The 17,392-nt window shown below is 42.8% G+C and overlaps 1 protein-coding gene across 3 annotated transcripts in view; it reads left to right on the top strand.

The window, feature by feature from the left end:
• FTSHI1 (FtsH extracellular protease family) overlaps positions 1-17,392 on the top strand; it is an 81,168-nt gene that overhangs the window by 26,256 nt on the left and 37,520 nt on the right. For all 3 annotated transcript variants that reach the window (XR_015689525.1, XM_087671848.1, XM_087671847.1), the window contains exons 4-6: positions 2,254-2,712; positions 2,794-2,847; positions 2,946-3,011. Coding sequence is in view for 2 of the 3 variants with exons in the window: in XM_087671848.1 (XP_087527974.1) it covers positions 2,254-2,712; positions 2,794-2,847; positions 2,946-3,011 (579 nt within the window). In the remaining variant the exon portion in view is untranslated. The remainder of the gene's footprint in view (positions 1-2,253; positions 2,713-2,793; positions 2,848-2,945; positions 3,012-17,392) is intronic.

Here is a 17,392-nt window from a genome sequence, read left to right on the forward strand (position 1 = left end):
GCCCGATGTCTTTGTTGGGAACGCATGCCGAGTGATCTTTCACGCGTGTTACACTCCCCGATTTCTTCAATCAACAATAGTTGCACTGCCACTTCTTCGATCCGCCGGAGCCCTCGTATCCCTTGATTGGAGTGATGTGCCTCCAATATGGATCCGGTGCCATGATATGATGATTAGCCTTTAGGTAATGGATTATGGGAAGAAGAAGAGGAAGAGGAAGAGGAAGAAGAAAGTAATGGATTATGGGAAGAAGAAGAAGAAGAAGAAGAGGAGGAGGAGGAGGAGGAGGAGGAGGAGGAGGAGGAGGAGGAGGAGGAGGAGGAGGAGGAGGAGGAGGAGGCGGCGGCGGCGGCGGCGGGAGCTGGAGACTGTCGCGAACTGGAGTGATTCGTGAGCGCTGACCAGACCCAAATGACAAATCCGTGCATTGGATAACCAGCACCGAAACGGGCCGCAGGATTGCGAAACGGTGGTCTGCCATTTCGATTCCAGTCTGAAATGGCCAGTCTGTTTCGGAGCTGCCGAAATGGCGTTTTGGGATACTATGCTTGGGTGGCAGTAGGAGCTGGAAAGACAATAATATTGAAGATTATCTGCTGTGCCAGTCCAGGGAGGAGTAAACCAGCAAATGCAGCAGTGGAAATGATGAAGAACAGGTCCCCAGGCTGAAAACACAGGTTGGGCAACTGCCAGCTGAATCAAGATGGCAACAGATCAGCTCCAGAAGATAGCACATGAGCCACTCTTGTGGGGAGCATCCAGTAGGTATTGGAGACGAAGTGAAACACAACAATTTAGAGGTTTCAAGGTGGTGAACGCATCTGTAATTGCTTGATGCTGGCTGCTGTCCAGTTTGTTGCTGCAGCAGCTTGCCCTTATATTGGTATACAGGCTGGGATGCAAGAGAATCCCACTCGATCTGATGCTTAGAACTGCCCTTATACCAATTATTACTAGCTGCCCACATGTGGAGGTACATTTGTGCTGAGAATTTGAGTTGGGTGTGTGGCTGAGAGACAGACGAGGACTGAGTTGAAGGGAACATTGAAGTTTTGTTGTTCAAAATTTACCTGGAAGAAATAAATGAGGTTGGGCCAACAACTGCCAGTCAGACTGGATAGCTGTTTGAAAATAAATACGAAATCTGGGCGAAAAGGGTGTATTACATTTGACATTGTCCTTATGCTTGTACTCTTCTTGATTAATTATCATCCCTGACAATGTTGCTGGAAACATTTCTTGTTATATGGTTACATTTTTCTTTTGGTCCTCAAGTACACTCAGTCTTTTGCTTGGTTGCACTAGTGGAAAATAGGGACTACTTGGAAAACCTGCAATCATCGCTTTTTGGTGATGTTTCTGTTGATACCAATGGCTTCCTTTTGGCAACAATCCCTCTTTGATCGTTTATTGACATAGTAAATTTGTTGTGTTTTTACACAGTCGCTAAGAGTTTTTTGAGTATCTTTGCTGATTTTTTTATTAGTCACTATATGTTCTTTAGGCCTTCTGTGCAGAAATACCTCTTGGGATTGCTTTTTGACTATCAGAAGCGTTTTCCGGATGTTTGAAAGACCAACAAGTACACTTACTTTAGTCAATCGTTATGGGGATCTCTCTTGTTGGAGCATAGGATGTTTATTAACATCAGATTAATCTGTTTTCACACTGTTTTTGACTGTAAAGTTACAGGAGTTGCTGTCATACACAGGCTTCTATGCATTCACAGAGCAGTCCTTCATATAAAAAGAAGTGTGTCTGAATTCCATGTCCTTCTATAGACTTCAGTCTCCTGCATTTGCAAAAGAATTTCATTGTTAATACCTGCTGTAGGTGCTTACTTTTGATCATATATTTGGATTTCAATTCTCATGCTTGGCTTAGCTGTTATTGACCAAAGAATGATGCAGAAAAGTGCAAAGTAAGTATTCTCACTAATTTTTTTCAGCCATGATATTCGCAAGAGAGCATGTGGTGCTTGGTGTCACCCACATCAGAAGATCTTAGGATAAGACATTATATTTGTGTTGCTTTTTGTTTTGAAGGCTTGGTCCTTTCTCTTGCACAACAGTCGGATTCGTCTTCCTGTTTTCCCTTATTTCAAAGCTGTCTCCTTCAGTTTTACATCCTTCCATTTGTTTCCTCACTGAATATTGTTTTGTTTTTATTATGTAAGCACCCTCAAGTTGGTTTTAAAAATTTTGAATATGATGCAGCCTTCTCATCTAAGGCATCTTTTGAAATGATATGCAGCCCCATGTGGTGTCACCACCAGCAAGTCCAAATCCTGTAGCCTCATCCATGTCTGGTAAAGTGGTGCTGGAGCTTGCTGTTGCCAGTGGGCTTATAGCTACCATGGCTTACACCATTGGAGGTGCTGCTGCTGCAGTATTATTGATGAGTGTTAGTGTTGCAACGGTGTTACTGGTTACAGTTATATCACCTCTTCTTGCACCACTGCTTTGGCCTTTCAAAATACTGCTTTGGAAATTTATGGAAGCATTGGTGTTCTTCCTTCTTGGTGGTCGAACAGGCAGTGATATTGGCAGGAGTGGCCTGCCTCGTCTCATTTCAAACATATACGAGTTTGTTGGTTCAGGATTTCTTTTCTCAAATATCCGACTTTTGGGAGTAATTGTATTTGTTGGTGGATTTATGGCAATGCTTGCAAAGTTTACTCTCACAAGGAGGCCCAAAGACTTCACTAAATGGGTTTGCTCCCACTTATGATCTAAATTGTTTCTACCATTTGGAAAGAAGCCTTCTTTTAATTGTAAGCTCTGGGAATTTCAGGATCTCTGGCAAGCTATTGAGTTTGGGCAGTCCAAACCACAGGCCAGGGTAGAGGTAACCCATTTCTCAATGTTATTTGACCTGTCCATACCTCTGCATCTCCTTCATCGGAAGTGTTTTGCTATTGAATGTTTTCATTGCTTTCTATTCAGGGCTCAACTGGTGTCCTTTTTGCGGATATTGCTGGAATTGATGATGCGGTGGATGAACTCCAGGAGGTAATAATGTTGTGTGATGTGTCTCTGCAACTCTTACAGATGCCATTTGTATTCGTTGTTATTTGTGAATTTCAGGTTAGGACTGGTGAAAAACCTTATTTGCTTTGCATCAATAGGACTTGGTTTTTGCATCAATAACACATAGTTGTCATCATTGTTAAACTCCAAATACAGTTTTTGAGCCACACATATGGAACACTCTCATCTTATCGAAATCAAAGAGGGACAGACAAACAAACCAAAAAATTTGTATTAACATCTTCAAAAGGTCACAAAACTTGTGGGACAAAGAAAGTTCTATAGTCCTATGTCTGATATGAGTCATGACAACTCAATAGGATGTTACACTTTAATATTTTTGTTGAATATGCATTTATTATGGAAGGATATAGGTGTTAGGAAATATGTGACAACTTAGTAGAAGGACTTTTCCTTGTATCCTTGATAAAAATCTCATACATGTGTGGGCATGCGCACGCGCACACACAGAGCAGTAAAACAGGAGCTATCTTAGTCCAGCAGGAATGAAACACGTTGAAATTGAGCAGAAGAGGGAAAATGACAGTGCCTTGAGTAAGTAAATAGATAGCTTGCTGAGTGAATTAAGAAGCCGGAAACAGAGTGCATGTTGCTCCATGCCAAAGTGGCAGCACAAGTTGAAGTGATCCCCAGACTTGGAAACATGTTAGAAGAAGGCCCGATGCTAGAGGAAGGCGAGATTCACCCAAATCGTTGAGAAACTCACCAAAATCAGAGAGGAAGTTCACCATTTGCAGGAGAAAGAGGAGGAAACAAAAAAGGAGGTGACTTCTTGGGTAAAAGTACTCAAGAAGATGCAAAAGTAGGTAGAAGAAGCTAAAAAATGGATATAAGTAGTAAAAAAACAATGGATATAAGTAGTATAAAAAGGGAAACAATGCCCCCTACTCCAATCACTACCATCATAAATGATACCTTGGAGGAAGAATAGTGCAAAAAAGTATGTGCAAGTGGTGGGACTAAAAGCTCCTGGCATGGTGGAGGAAGACACTACCGAGTTATATGTGAAGATGAGTATCAAGGAAACAATGTATACATCAGCTTGGAGGTTAGGCAAGAAGCCAAATAAATATATTCGAATTGGGGAAAGCTCAACAGAGCCAGCCCTCATTATGTGCTTTCCACTAGGAAGGATTTTCTTGTGAAGCGCATGGCTCTAAAGGGAATAGGAGTATTCTTGGGAGTTGACCTTGTGAAGAAGAGGTTGGAGGCACTGCTAGGTTTTGCACCAAGGAAACACAGAGTGTATGACCACGATAGAAGCACAATGAGACAAACACAAACACAAAAAGCAAAACCCAAACGCTAAACGCAAAACTCAAAACTCAAACACAAAGAGAAGGGATAGAAAGAACACAACTCTAAAGTGAATGAATGTTGTAAATGAATGTAAGAGTATATAGTGTGCCCAAGGGGAAAGCAATGTGTCGGAGAGTGATGTCCACTGGAGATAGATCTCAAGTGTTGTGACCACCAGTTGGAGTGATAGAGTGAGAGAAACATCAAACGCTAATCACCAGAGTGTGAGGAGATTGAGGCGATTGCAGAGGATGATGCATGATGATATAAGCAGCAAAATGTAGTAGTAGAATGCCGCAGTAAAACGTGACAGTAAAACGCAACAGTAGAACACCACAATAGAAGGCCGCAGTAAAACGCGGCAATAAAACACAGTAGTAGAATGCTGCAGTAGAACGAGGTGATGGCAGTAGTCGCGAAGGCTGAACCACCATGTGGTAGGAGACAAATGGTTGAGATTTGCACACAAGGGTGAGAAATTTGCACGGAAGAGATAGGATTGAATGGGGGTAGCCTGTCTATTTATAGATGAGGATGGACCCTCCCAAATCAGGGTTTCGTAGAAATCTCTTGAACCGCTCTCCCTTTTAGGGTTTTTCATTAAAGTAAGTTTGTTTTGGGGCTGTTTAAGTGGCTAATCAATATGGAATGCATTTCTTAGCTCAACACCCTCTCTTAGGCCCAAAACAAGGTGAGGAGAAGGCCAACCTGGTTTGCCCAAGGTGTGCCATCCCAAATCAGCTAGGGCATCGGACAAAGGGTGCTCGTTAGCTGCCTAGTGGCCTACCAAGCCCTACAAATGTGTGAAGAAATACCCTAATACAGAAACACAAATAACATAGTATGACAACATAGACTGATAGAAGAACATAGTTAGGGTTAGAGTAACTTAGAGACAATGAACATAGAGAATGAATGAAATGATATGACTATTGAATATATGATGTTCATGCAGCAAACACACTATGTAGTGAATGAATAATTGTCACAAATCTATAGAAATAGAATTTGTATCCTTTTTCATTAATTTGTCTATATAATGATTTATTAAATTTGTTTCCTTTGCACTAATTAGATATAAAGAAAAGTGCATTGGAGCTGGCCACTAATAAGTGGTCCCAGGTTATGGTGGACCCATGCGGTGGGTTAGAGAAAAGATAGTTCACACTTCCACCTATATGGCCCAATTGGGCGCCTGTGACCAGAACTCACGCATATCAGGGTTAGACTCGCACACAAAAAGGATTGATGCCTTGAAGTGTGGGCTAGATCTGCCAGAACAGACAGTTACAATCAACAAGATGGCATGATCATGAAATGCTTATATAATGTGCATGTGTGGGCTGAAAGCTTGAAATGCACATTTCTTTGCATAGGAAAGTCACATGAAGATTCTGATACCGTTTTTGCGATGTACACGGAAAAAATTTTCATATGACACCCATATTGGGGGGTCCCTTAATTTTTAGGAGGTCCCTAACTTTTAGGAGCCTTGAATTAGCTTAAAAATGCTAGTCCTAAAAAATAGGGATGTCATTCTAAAAATAGTAAATTCTGTACTCTGACTGTGCTTACTAAATTTGGTTGTTTCTATTCTTGACAGTATTCAACCTAAAAAGGAAGGCTATAGAGAAGAGACAAGTGTCAAGACACTTGTCACACAAGTTTCCAAGTGTCCCACCACTTGTCACATCTCATGACATGTGGCTGGACACTTGTCTTGTGCTACTCCACTTTCCCCTTTTGTACTAGCTCTTTTCTCTCCTATAAATAAGAGCTCGTTTTTCTTCATTCAGCATCTTTTTCTTTGCGGTAAACTCATGTACAACACCCACAGATAGCCAAAAACTGGCCCCATCCATCCCCATCATCATCTCCCACTTCTCCATTATCAAATTCCTCCATATTCCCTCTTCTATCACTGCTGTTTTACAGGACAACAAGCCTATAAATTCATTACAGTACCTCCTTCTCGAGCTCTTTCTTCCATTTTAGCAACAAGAAGCAAGCCCTATCCATGTACTGTTGATCAACGATGGAGAAAGGCTGATTTCCCCTCTTTCTTTTCTCATACTGTAAAGAAATCAGTTCTTATCATTGCATACTAGATAATGCATGTGTGTTTGTACATCTTTGCATGAGCTTGTGAGAGTGAGAATTACTTCTCCTCACTCTCAGGTTGATTGTAATAGAGCTCTTCCCTAAGGAACTTGGGTTGAGCAGAAATACATTCCTTCGGGGAGGGGGGGAAGGGAGGGGTTGCCCATCTTCAACCCTCAATCTTGTCTCCATTACTTTTACATTTTCATGGCTGTAATTTTGTGAGTAATTTTCATTTTCAGCTTTAAGTGTTCATTCTCTTTAATATTAAATCTCGAAAACAAGTGAATATCATAATTGTTAAGCATACTACGTTGTTCGGGGCGTTTATAATAATGTACCTCGAACTCCTGTATCTCAAGGATCAGGGCAGGAGTAATGAGTTAGAGAGTGTGTCGTACTCTGAACGGATCCTAAATTGCAATAAGGCAGCCCTCGGATGTCGAACACCAGCAAACGTAGCCAAGGAAGGCTGAATCCGATGTAGATGATAGTGCTCTTAAGAGAGCAAAAGACTAAAAAACGTAGGTGAGGAGAGAGAAAGACTAAAAACGCAGGTGAGGAGAGGGAGAGACTAAAAACGAAGGAAAACTAGCAGCAGCAGTCAACATGCTGAAATTATCTCCGAACAGTGTGTGGTAGGCTAGAAATAGGTGGCAGACTATTGTAGATAGCAATGGCCAGCTTGGATCACGATGTCCTTTGTGTTCGGGGTGTGGGCAGCAAGTTGAAATACCTCAAGTTTGCAAAAACGAGATTGAGACTGAATGGAAGGCAACATACCTATTTATAGAAAGTTTGGGCTCTCCTAAGTGGGTTTGTGCTTATAGGATACAAACACTATCTAGGAATGCATTTCTTTTTAAATAAACAAGGTTTCTTTATTAATTAAGCATGTTTTGGGATTGTTGAAGTGAAGCTAATGCATTTTTAGCTTAACATCCCCTCTCAGGTCCAACAATGGTGCTACGAGAAATAGGCTAGTTAAGCCCCTTTTTTTTTCTTTATCTTTTACCCTAAGACGTCCCATCCCAAAGCAGCCAGAGCATTGAACAAAGGGTGCACGTTGGATGCCTAGTGGTCTACTAAGACTATAGAGGCGATGGTTATCTTATCAAGGGAGCCCAACTGATTACTTGAGAGGCTAGGGCATCGGACAAAGGGTGCACGTTGATTGCCCAGTGGCCTACCAAGTCCTGCGAAGGCGGATGGAATTAGCTATGGACTTTTTTTTGTGGAGGGCTTTGTAGTTTTGATAGATTTAACATTAAGTGAGGTTTTCAAATCAGTTTTTGTTCTATTGAGTATCTGTGTCCAAATAGGGGAGTGATAAGGGATAATTAGACCCAAGACCTTCACAAAACAAGCATACTATCCCTATCAGTACTGGGTGTTGATAAGAAGGAAAATGGCTAAGGTATGGGTAACATAAATATAGCAAAGATATGAAACAAGCAAGACAAGCATGCAAGTTAGGGGAACCGCCTTGGAGATTGCCATATGCAATGCCACGAATATGGTGGATTCAGAGTCGACCATTCCAAAAGCCTTGGAGATTGCCATATGCAATGCCACGAATATGGTGGATTCAGAGTCGACCATTCCAAAAGGCTGAAAATGGATAAATACGCACAAATACATGTTTATATAAATAGAATGTTAATGCATGTGGTAATGCAAAGGGGGATGCAAGATGTCATGCTTATGCAAAATGCAATGCAATGGTGCCACTTGGACAGTGCTCTCGCAGGGGAATTGTTCACTTGTCCAAGTGCCCTTTTACAATCATGTCATCTTGACAATGCGGATGAAGTTACAAATGTCCATAAGTATAATACAAAAGAATAAATGAATGAATGAATGTCTAAAAAACTATAAGCATCATCATTGTCACTATCAAGAGAAATAGTCGCCCCCTCTCAAACTGGAAGGGAAAGCAAGAGGGAAGCACTCTCTCCCTGTCAATTTGAAGAAGTAGGGGAGGGTGTACCCAAGCTGGTCCTAGGTAAAAGATACTAAAGAACCGACCAGTTGATTGCTTTGGTCAAAATGTCTGCAAAATTATTTGATAAAGGCACAAACTCTAGGCGGATAGTGTCTAGCTCAACTTGCTCTCTTGAAAAGTGAAAGGGGACTCCCACATGCTGCGTTGGTGGTGTGATGATCAGATTGCTTGCAAGGGCAATGGCACTTTGGTTGTCGCAATAGACAATGATGGGAGAGTCACAAGGAAAGTGAAGCGCCGGCAGTAAGCTCCTCAGGTAGATGGCCTTAGTAGCGCCATCAAAGAGAGCCCTATACTAGGTTCGGCCGTGGAAGCCGCCACCGTCTCTTGCTTATGGTTGGACCAAGAAATGGGAGACGTGCCCAAGGTAAAGAGGTAGGCGCCATGGGAACACTGGGTGCCAGGATCTCTTGTCCAATCAGAATCAGTGTACCCCTACAAACATAAACTAGAAGCATAAGTGAGGCCATAAGAATAAGTATACCATAAATAATGCAACACACAAAGACATGTAATTCAATGTGACATCCAGGGTGCTGTGAAATACTGACTGAGTAAGCTAGCTTGGCCTAGTGTGAATTAACCAAAGAAGTTTCCCTATAACAACAGACCTATAGGTATGTGTGTCTCTAAGGTGGGATATGACAGGCCGAGAGCCAAAGAATGCCTCATACGAGATCTTTTGAGGAAGAGTGGTAACCACACACTGGCTGACGATGTACATTGCAGTGTTAGCCTCAACCCAAAGGCACTCAGGGAGCTCTTTGCAAATAACATAGAGCGTGCCATTTCCATGACTATTCGGTTCCCACGCTCTACGACTCCATTTTGAGAGGGGGAGTTGGTAGAGGTGACCTGGCAAGAGATGCCATGCTCTTGTAGAAACTCGAAAAACCCATGGCAGATGAACTCACCACTGCTATCACTCCTCATGCAACCAACACGACGACTTGTCTGGTTATGAACCAACAGCATCCAAGTAGAGAAATATAGAAAAGCATCGGACTTATGCTTGAGGAAGTACACCCATATGCATCTCGAATGATCATTCACTGTCAAAAAGAAGTACAATGCACCGTTCAAGGAAGCAATGGATATGGGCCCACAAAGATCAATGTGAATCAATCTAAGAGGCATCTCACCTCTATGTGTAGACTGCGGAGGAAATGGGTTATGATGTTGCTTCTTGAGTTGACATGTTCTATAGACATCTTGAGTTAGCATCAAGCGAGGAAGGCCCTCAACCATCTCATGGCAAGACAACTCATAAAGAGAGTCATAGTCAAGATGCCCTAGGCGGAAATGCCAAAGACGCCCATTGTATGCAGGCTCTCGAGATGTGGCTAATGCTTGAAAGCTATGGAACACGGAGCCCTCGCCGCTATTAGCTCAGTAAGAAAACGGGTCATGTAGTATAGGCCATTAGGCTGTAGCTCACCCCGAGCAATCACTAAATGAGTTTGAGAGTTAAGGACCTCGATTGTGGTCGTTGTAAAGAAAACTGCTCGCTCCAATTGGCAAAGCTATTGAATAGATAACAAGTTCATCCCAAGCTGAGGGACATGGTATACATTGTCCAGCGAAGCCAAATCCGGACCCTTGTTAGTGGCAAAACTGACGCAACCTTGAGTCTAGATCTTGGTAGAGGAGTTGTTTCCTACGCGGACTTGTTCGGCTGCGGGGGCTCGGGTACAGAAGATGTCCTCTATAGAAGTCATGTGATGTGTAGCTCCACTGTCCACAATCCAAACAGGTGTTGATGTGCTCGGTTGTGATGAGTGGGCCTTTGCAGTAACCTCATTGGGACGCAACTCATAGATGTTGACGAGATTTGCATTGGATGTCTCTACGGAGATGATGTGGGCCTCAATAGACCAATTAGACAAGCCCTCTTGAGTTGAGAATGTTGTCGATTGAGATGACTGACCGGTGGCAGTGTGGGTCTGACCTTTCCACTGTCCCTTGCCATCACCGTGTCTCCCCTGAGAGGGGTTGCTCGACTAAGGAGCAGGGGTCTGTGACTTGGGTTTTGATGTTGTGCCTCTTGCCTTTGATCGACACTCCTCGTCAAAATGGCCAGCCTTTTGACAATGTTGACAATACCTATTCTTCTTAGGTACATTTTGCTATCCGGGTTTGAGTTGAGACTGGGAGTTTTCTTGTGATTCCTTTGCTTGGTTTTGATTTTGATTTGGTTTACCCTTACCTTGCTGCCCCTTCTGAGAATGAGCAACAAGAGCCCCCTTTAAGGGATTATTCATATGAAACTGATTGAACAGCTGTGCATAACGTAATGGCTGACATTTAAATTCATAGAATGTGGGTAAATCGAGTAGAGAAACCATTTGTTGCACAAAATTGAAGTATTTATACGGTAGCTTGTTAAGAAACAATGTGACTTGATTGTTAGAGGACTTAGGAGTTCATGTAGTGGAGAATTCGGCAAGGAGATGCCGATACTCAGCCAACTTGGCTTTCAAGTCATCCTAGTCAAAGATTTCGAAATTTTGAACCTCATGGTCAAGATTTATTCGACAGGTTCTATCTCGAGCTGCATAGTGGTTAGTCAAGCGTGTCCATCACTTTGATGCTAAGTGAAAATGTCGAAGTTGAGAATGAAACTCAGGCAATAAGCCCTGCATTAGCTTGACAATAGCGGAGGCATTCCTAGCCTTCCATGAGTGGTCAACCTCGTATGGAACAAGTGCAGGATTGGGTCAGGGTTCCAACCCTTGGACAAGATCCCATAGATTCTATGAGTCAAGTCTCTCATCAAGTTCAACCTGTTAAAACGAGTCTTGCCATTGAATGCATGCTTGGCGGAAGATGAGATAGAACCATGAGATTTCGAGAATGTGGGGTAAGTGGATGTGGAGGATAAGATAGTAGTGGTAGTAGTGGTGGAGATGTCTGATAAGAAAGAGAGAGAAGGTGGGTAGGCAAAAATAGGTTGTGAGTGTACGAGTGTCGATTAATGTGAAGGCACTGGAATATGAATGTTTCCATACAGTGCCGGTTGAGGTGGAGGCACTGGGATATGTAAGCCCTATCCAAATGTCGGAATACCTAGGTTGCAATGATATTGAAAGAGTGTGAGGAAAAGGTGGAATACCAATAGTTGAAGAAGAGATGAGACCCTAATGGTTGTGCCTAAGTTTGAAGAACCCCCCGGTGTGGTGAATGAAAACACATGTGATCCTACATGAGATGCAACATGTGGTGCACTTATTGGAGGTTAAAAGGATGTGGCAGCAGAATAAGAGGGTGGGATGGAAGGGAGTTTTAATGGATTTGTGATGGATGTAGATATGGGAAATAATGTGGGTTCCTTTTGTCCATTAAATGCATCAAATTGAAATAATGATGATGAAGATGCATCTACTTTATTTTGACCTTTGAAAACAAAATTGTTTGAAGGAAAATAAGAGGAAGGAGAATTCACAATTTCTTGTTTCAACTGCTTACCTGGTCTTGAGTTCATAAAGAAATATTTGTCTTCCTCATTACTCATAAACCGGAAATTATTTTACATACATCCTTGATTATGAAAATCATCCATACAATAGGAGAAGGGGAACCATCATTACTGGAATTTGAAATTGTAGACATACCTGGCACTAGAGAGAATAGGTATGAAGGCAATGAAGTGTACTCTATTGCAATTTCCACTTGCAGATGGCCAGTCCTAAGTGGAGATTGTGGCTTTTCTGCATGGTCAGTAGATCGGTGCACCGAATCTAAAGGGTGAAATTCAGACTTACCTTCTGTCTACTACTAGGCTCTATGCATCAAAATGAGATCGTACTCAGTTGCAGTGATCTCGTACAGTCGTGGAACTCCATAGCAGTCCATTGTATATCCCAATGTATATCCGGCCATGTTGGGAGCTTGTGAAGCAAGCTGTGACGCCCGCTCGAATTCTTTTCTTGATGGATTTAGCTTGGATGTGAGAAGTGGTGTGGAAGTAGTGTTCGAAGTGATTTGCCCTTTTGTTGTTCCTATTTCTTGTATAGAGCTTTTAGATCATGGCCTAAGTTTCTCTAAGAGAACTCGACTTTGATGCCATGTAAAGAAATACCCTAGCACAAAAACACAAATAACACCGTACAACAAAGCACAGATTGATAGAAGAACACAATTAGGGTTAGGGTAACTTAGAGACAATGAACACAGAGAATGAATGAAATGATATGACTATTGAATATACAATGCTCATGCAACAAACACACTATGTAGTGAATGAATACTATACCTCGAACTCCTGTATCTCAAGGATTAGGGTAGGGGTAATGAGCTAGAGAGTGTGTCGTACTCTGAATGCATTTTGAATTGGAGCAAGGTAGCCTCTGAATGTCGAACACTAGCAAACACAACCAAGGAAGCTTGAATCTGATGCAGATGGTAGTGCAGAAGTGAGAAAGACTAAAAACGTAGGTGAGGAGAGAGGAAGACTAAAAACATAGGTGAGGAGAAAGGCTAAAAACGCAAGTTGCAAGAGAGAGAGAGAACAACAAGCGCAGGTTGCAGGAGAGAGACTAAAAACGCAGGGAGAACCAGCAACAACAGTTAGCATGCTGAAATTAGCGTTGAACAGTGTGTGGTAGGTTGGAAAGAGGCGCTAGACTGTTATAGACAGGAATGGCCAGCTTGGACTGCGATGTCCTCCGCGTCTAGAGTGTGGGCAGCAAGATGAAATACTTGAAATTTGCAAAAAGGAGATTGAGGCTGAATGGAGGGCAGCATACCTATTTATAGAAAGTTTGGGCCCTCCCAAGTGGGTTTATGCTTATGGGATACAGACACTCTCTAGGAATGCATTTCTTTTCAAATAAACAAGGTTTCTTCCTTAATTAAGCATGCTTTGGGGTTGTTTAAGTGAAGCTTAGGCATTTTTAGCTCAACAAAAGGCAGATGGAACTATAATGAATATGATATTTTTTTTTCTTTTTCGGGGATTTTAAAAAAGTAAGAGATGGTTTGCGGTCAATTGAGTAGAAGACGAGAGAATGAGAAGGGATGGTTAGGTCCAACCCTTGACAAAATAGACAAACTACCCATCCACTCGAGGATATCGATGATGAGGGAATAGTGAGGTAGTAATGGTGGTGTGGTGTACAAACCGCTGGTGAAAACAACTTAGGATCCATCTAGTGGTGCTCTGCACAATGAGTATGCTACATGCTGTGAAATGCTGATGTAGCAGATGCCACTTGGACAGTGTCCCTCGTGGGGAAATTGTTCACTTGCCCAAGCACCCTATTACAAAGATGATGAAATCATGCAATGTAAAGAGTGAAGGTACAACAGGGGGGAGAGGAGGGGGGGCGCCAATGTCGAAGACAAGTGCTGAAACTTGTAGAATACCAAGAAGGGTAGGAATCCCCTCTCAGCCTGGAATGACGACGCCGAAGGAGGAAGAGGAGCCAAATGTTAGTCTTCATGTAGTGCCAAGAACCACGATAAGAAGAAGCATCTCGACTGGAAGAGCGAGGTAGATGTCACCACCATGATAGGATCAAGAGAGATGCTGTACGATCTGCCTCGAGAGTGGAAGCCTACATTTTGGGAGAAGAGTAAAATTCCTAGAAAGATGAAACCATGAAGGGAATGGTGCGCATTCCATGTCTCTAGCCCAGCTAGGACTAGACAAACCTGTATATTAGCCTTATGTTGAAAACAAAGTCTGCAAAAGAGAGTAAGATTTGCAATCATAGAGGTCAGTGGTGAGATGCTCTAAAAACAAAAGCAAAATTGAAATGAAAAATGAATTGAATGAATAAGTGCAATAATGCAAATGTGTATGTATGTGTAAATGTAGCCGAAAACTTGAAAATGAAAGGCTAAGTGTGTGGCCACCATGGCATATGGTGAGGTGGGGAAGAAGGCCTAGAAGGTGTAGTGGAGTTCCTAGGAAGGGATGCGTAAAGTGCAATAGGATCGGTGCTGGCAGACCAATTAGTCAATCCCTCAGGAGTAGAGTAGGTTGGCCATTGAGGTTGTCCGTGTGCCACATGTCCAGTAGCCGTAGGGGTTGAAGGAGTAGATGGGGCAGTAGCGGGAGGCGTAGTCCCACTAGATTGTGTAGTTGTAGTAGTTTGTTGTGGTTTTTTAGAAGGAAGACCTTGGGCCTTGGTATGACACTGCTCATCCACATGGCTCCCGACCTCTGGCAGTGAGTGCAAAATTTATTTTTCTTAGAAATTTGTTGCCAAAAGGGTTGAGGTTCTTTGTTTCCGTCGGAGAAGTGGTGTCACCCTTGTTTTGGCTTGCCTTCGCATCTTGCAAGTTCTTGCTACTGTTGGTTTTCCCTCTTGAAGAAGAGGCAACCAATCCGCACTACTCTGAATAGATGTAAGTGGAGGAACTTGTGGACTGATCATGTAGCACCACGTAACGCAAGAATTGACACTCAAACTCATATAAGGTTGGCAATCTAGGCAGTGAGATAATGTGCTGGATAAAATGGAAGTATTTGTTAGGCAAGTTGTTCAAGAAGAACGTGAGCTAATTGTCTTTTGACTTCGGAGAGCCAACGGTGGCAAACTCAGCTAGTAACCTCTGATATTTGGCCAACTTGACTTTTAGATTATCCCCTTTCTTAATGGAAAATTCTTGAAGCTCAAAGTCAATGTTTATACACCGAGTACGATCCTTGGCTGCATAGCGGTTGATGAGATGACTCCAATGTTCCGATGCAAGAGGGAAATGTTGTAACTAAGAGTGAAACTCAGGAAGCAAACCGTGCATCAGCTTGACATTGGCTATGGCAATGCGAGCTCTCCATAGATAGATGTAATCAAGGTGGGCTAGATGAGAATTAGGCATAGGCTCAAGACCAATAACAAGGTCCCAATGACCTTGAGACTCGAGCACTTATTGTATATAGTTCGACCCAGTAGTGAAATTCGACCCGCTGAAATGAGTCTTATCCGTGAAGGCATTCTTGGCCAAGGCAATAGGAGTAGTAGTGCTCTGATAAGGTGGATAGGGTGGGTAGTGTGGTGGAAAGGAGTACACTTGAGAATGGGTCCCATAGTGCCCACCAGGCATTTGTGAAGTGTGCACGATGGATCCAAATGTGTGCATGGGATGACTAGGCATGGACATTGTCGCCACATGAGGATCCCACGGTGGAGGGATAGGGGCACATGGATCAGAGGATGGAAATCCCTGCATACGAGTGATCCATGGAAAGTAAGACGATGCACCATAAGCAGAGGAACGAAATCCCTGCATTAGAGAGGTCATGGGATATGTGTAGCTGGGGGTAGTGAGGGGGATATCCATCACGGCCATCCCAGCAGGAAAAGATGTGCCGATGTGAGGAAAGGTAGAGGAAACTTTGTTAGAGGGTGGCATTCCTTGTAATGAAGTCCCATAGTGCGGAATGGCTTGTGGAAAAGGGTATGTGATAGTGTTAAGAGGTGGAGTGCCCCCTAATGAGGCATTGTGATGTAAATATGGAATAGAGAAGGAGAATGTGCTAGGAGTGGAGACAGAAGGTCCAACTCCCAGTGTGGTAGAGGTAGATATGGAATGTAAGCCGAGGTTTTGAAATGAGTGTGATATGGCTTCAAGAGAAGAGGAGGGGATGGGAGGGAGAGAAGAAGAGTAATTGACTTGCTCAAATGAAAGAGAAGATGTAGGTATACTTGATGATGAATGTTTGTTTCTTGAGCCCCCTCTATTAAGATTTATATACATTTGACCATCCAGATCTTGCACACTAAAAGGCAAAACAAGAGAGGGTTTTGATTTGAACGGCTCAAAAGGGTTGTACGAACCTAACATAGGGCTTGGCAAAGATGATGAAGATGGATCGCTAGTCATCCCAAATGTCGTATTGCCTCCATGATCAGAAAGGTGGCCAGCATCACCAACCGGTTCGGAAGAAGTAGCAAAACTAGAAGGGATGTCTTTTGGTCCATATTTGTTGCATAGATGCTCCTCAAACTCCTCCTCTGTGAGGTTAATGAAATTTGGAATATTTGTCATGGGTGTAAATATAGAGGGTGATGATGAGGGTGAATATAGAGCGTTGTCTTCCTTGCGGAGTCCATAATGCCTTCTCAAGGCCTCCAGTGATGGAGAAGCCTGATAAGACATCATGGGGTCACGAGAGCAAGGTGTATGTGACATTATGATTTGGTTACGACTCATATTGTGTGTCTCGTGCAAAGACTAGCACTCCACAATATCTGCAGAATACTCTTTATAAGAGCACCAACTGTGATACCATGTGAAGAAGAGTGTAGAGGCACTGCTAGGGTTTGAACTGAGGAAACATAGTGTACGACCACGATAGAAGTACAATGAGACAAACACAGACACAGAAAGCAAAACTCAAAACTCAAACACAAACAGAAGAAGGGATAGAAAGAACACAACTCTGAAGTGAATGAATACTGTAATGAATGTAAGAGTATATAGTGTGCCCAAGGGGGAGAGCAATGTGTCAGAGAGTGATGTCCACCAGAGATAGATCCCAAGTGTTGTGACCACTAGTCTGAGTGACTGAGTGAGAGAAACACCAAACGTTGATCACTAGAGTGTGAGGAGATTGAGACGACTATAGAGGGTGATGCCTGATGATGTGGATGAAGCAGCAAAACGTAGCAGTAGAATGCCCTAGTAGAACATCGAAGTAAAATGCGGTAGTAAAATGCCGCATCAGAACGCTATAGTAAAACACAGTAGTAAAATGCAATAGTAGAATGCCGTAGTAGAATGAGGTGATGGTAGCAATTGCGAGGTTGGACAGCCAAGTGGTGGGAGACTGATGGCTCAGATTTGTACACAAGGGTGAGAAACCTGCACAGAAGAGATAGGATTGAATGGGGGCAGCCTGTCTATTTATAGACAAGGATAGACCCTCCCAAATTAGGGTTTTAGAGAACTCTCTCGAACCGCTTCTTGTTTTAGGATTTTTCATTGAATT

The sequence above is a fragment of the Lygodium microphyllum genome, chromosome 29 (genome assembly GCF_053477565.2).
Source record: "Lygodium microphyllum isolate KBCC chromosome 29, Lygodium_microphyllum_v1.1.10, whole genome shotgun sequence".
NCBI classification, from domain to species: Eukaryota; Viridiplantae; Streptophyta; class Polypodiopsida; order Schizaeales; family Lygodiaceae; genus Lygodium; species Lygodium microphyllum.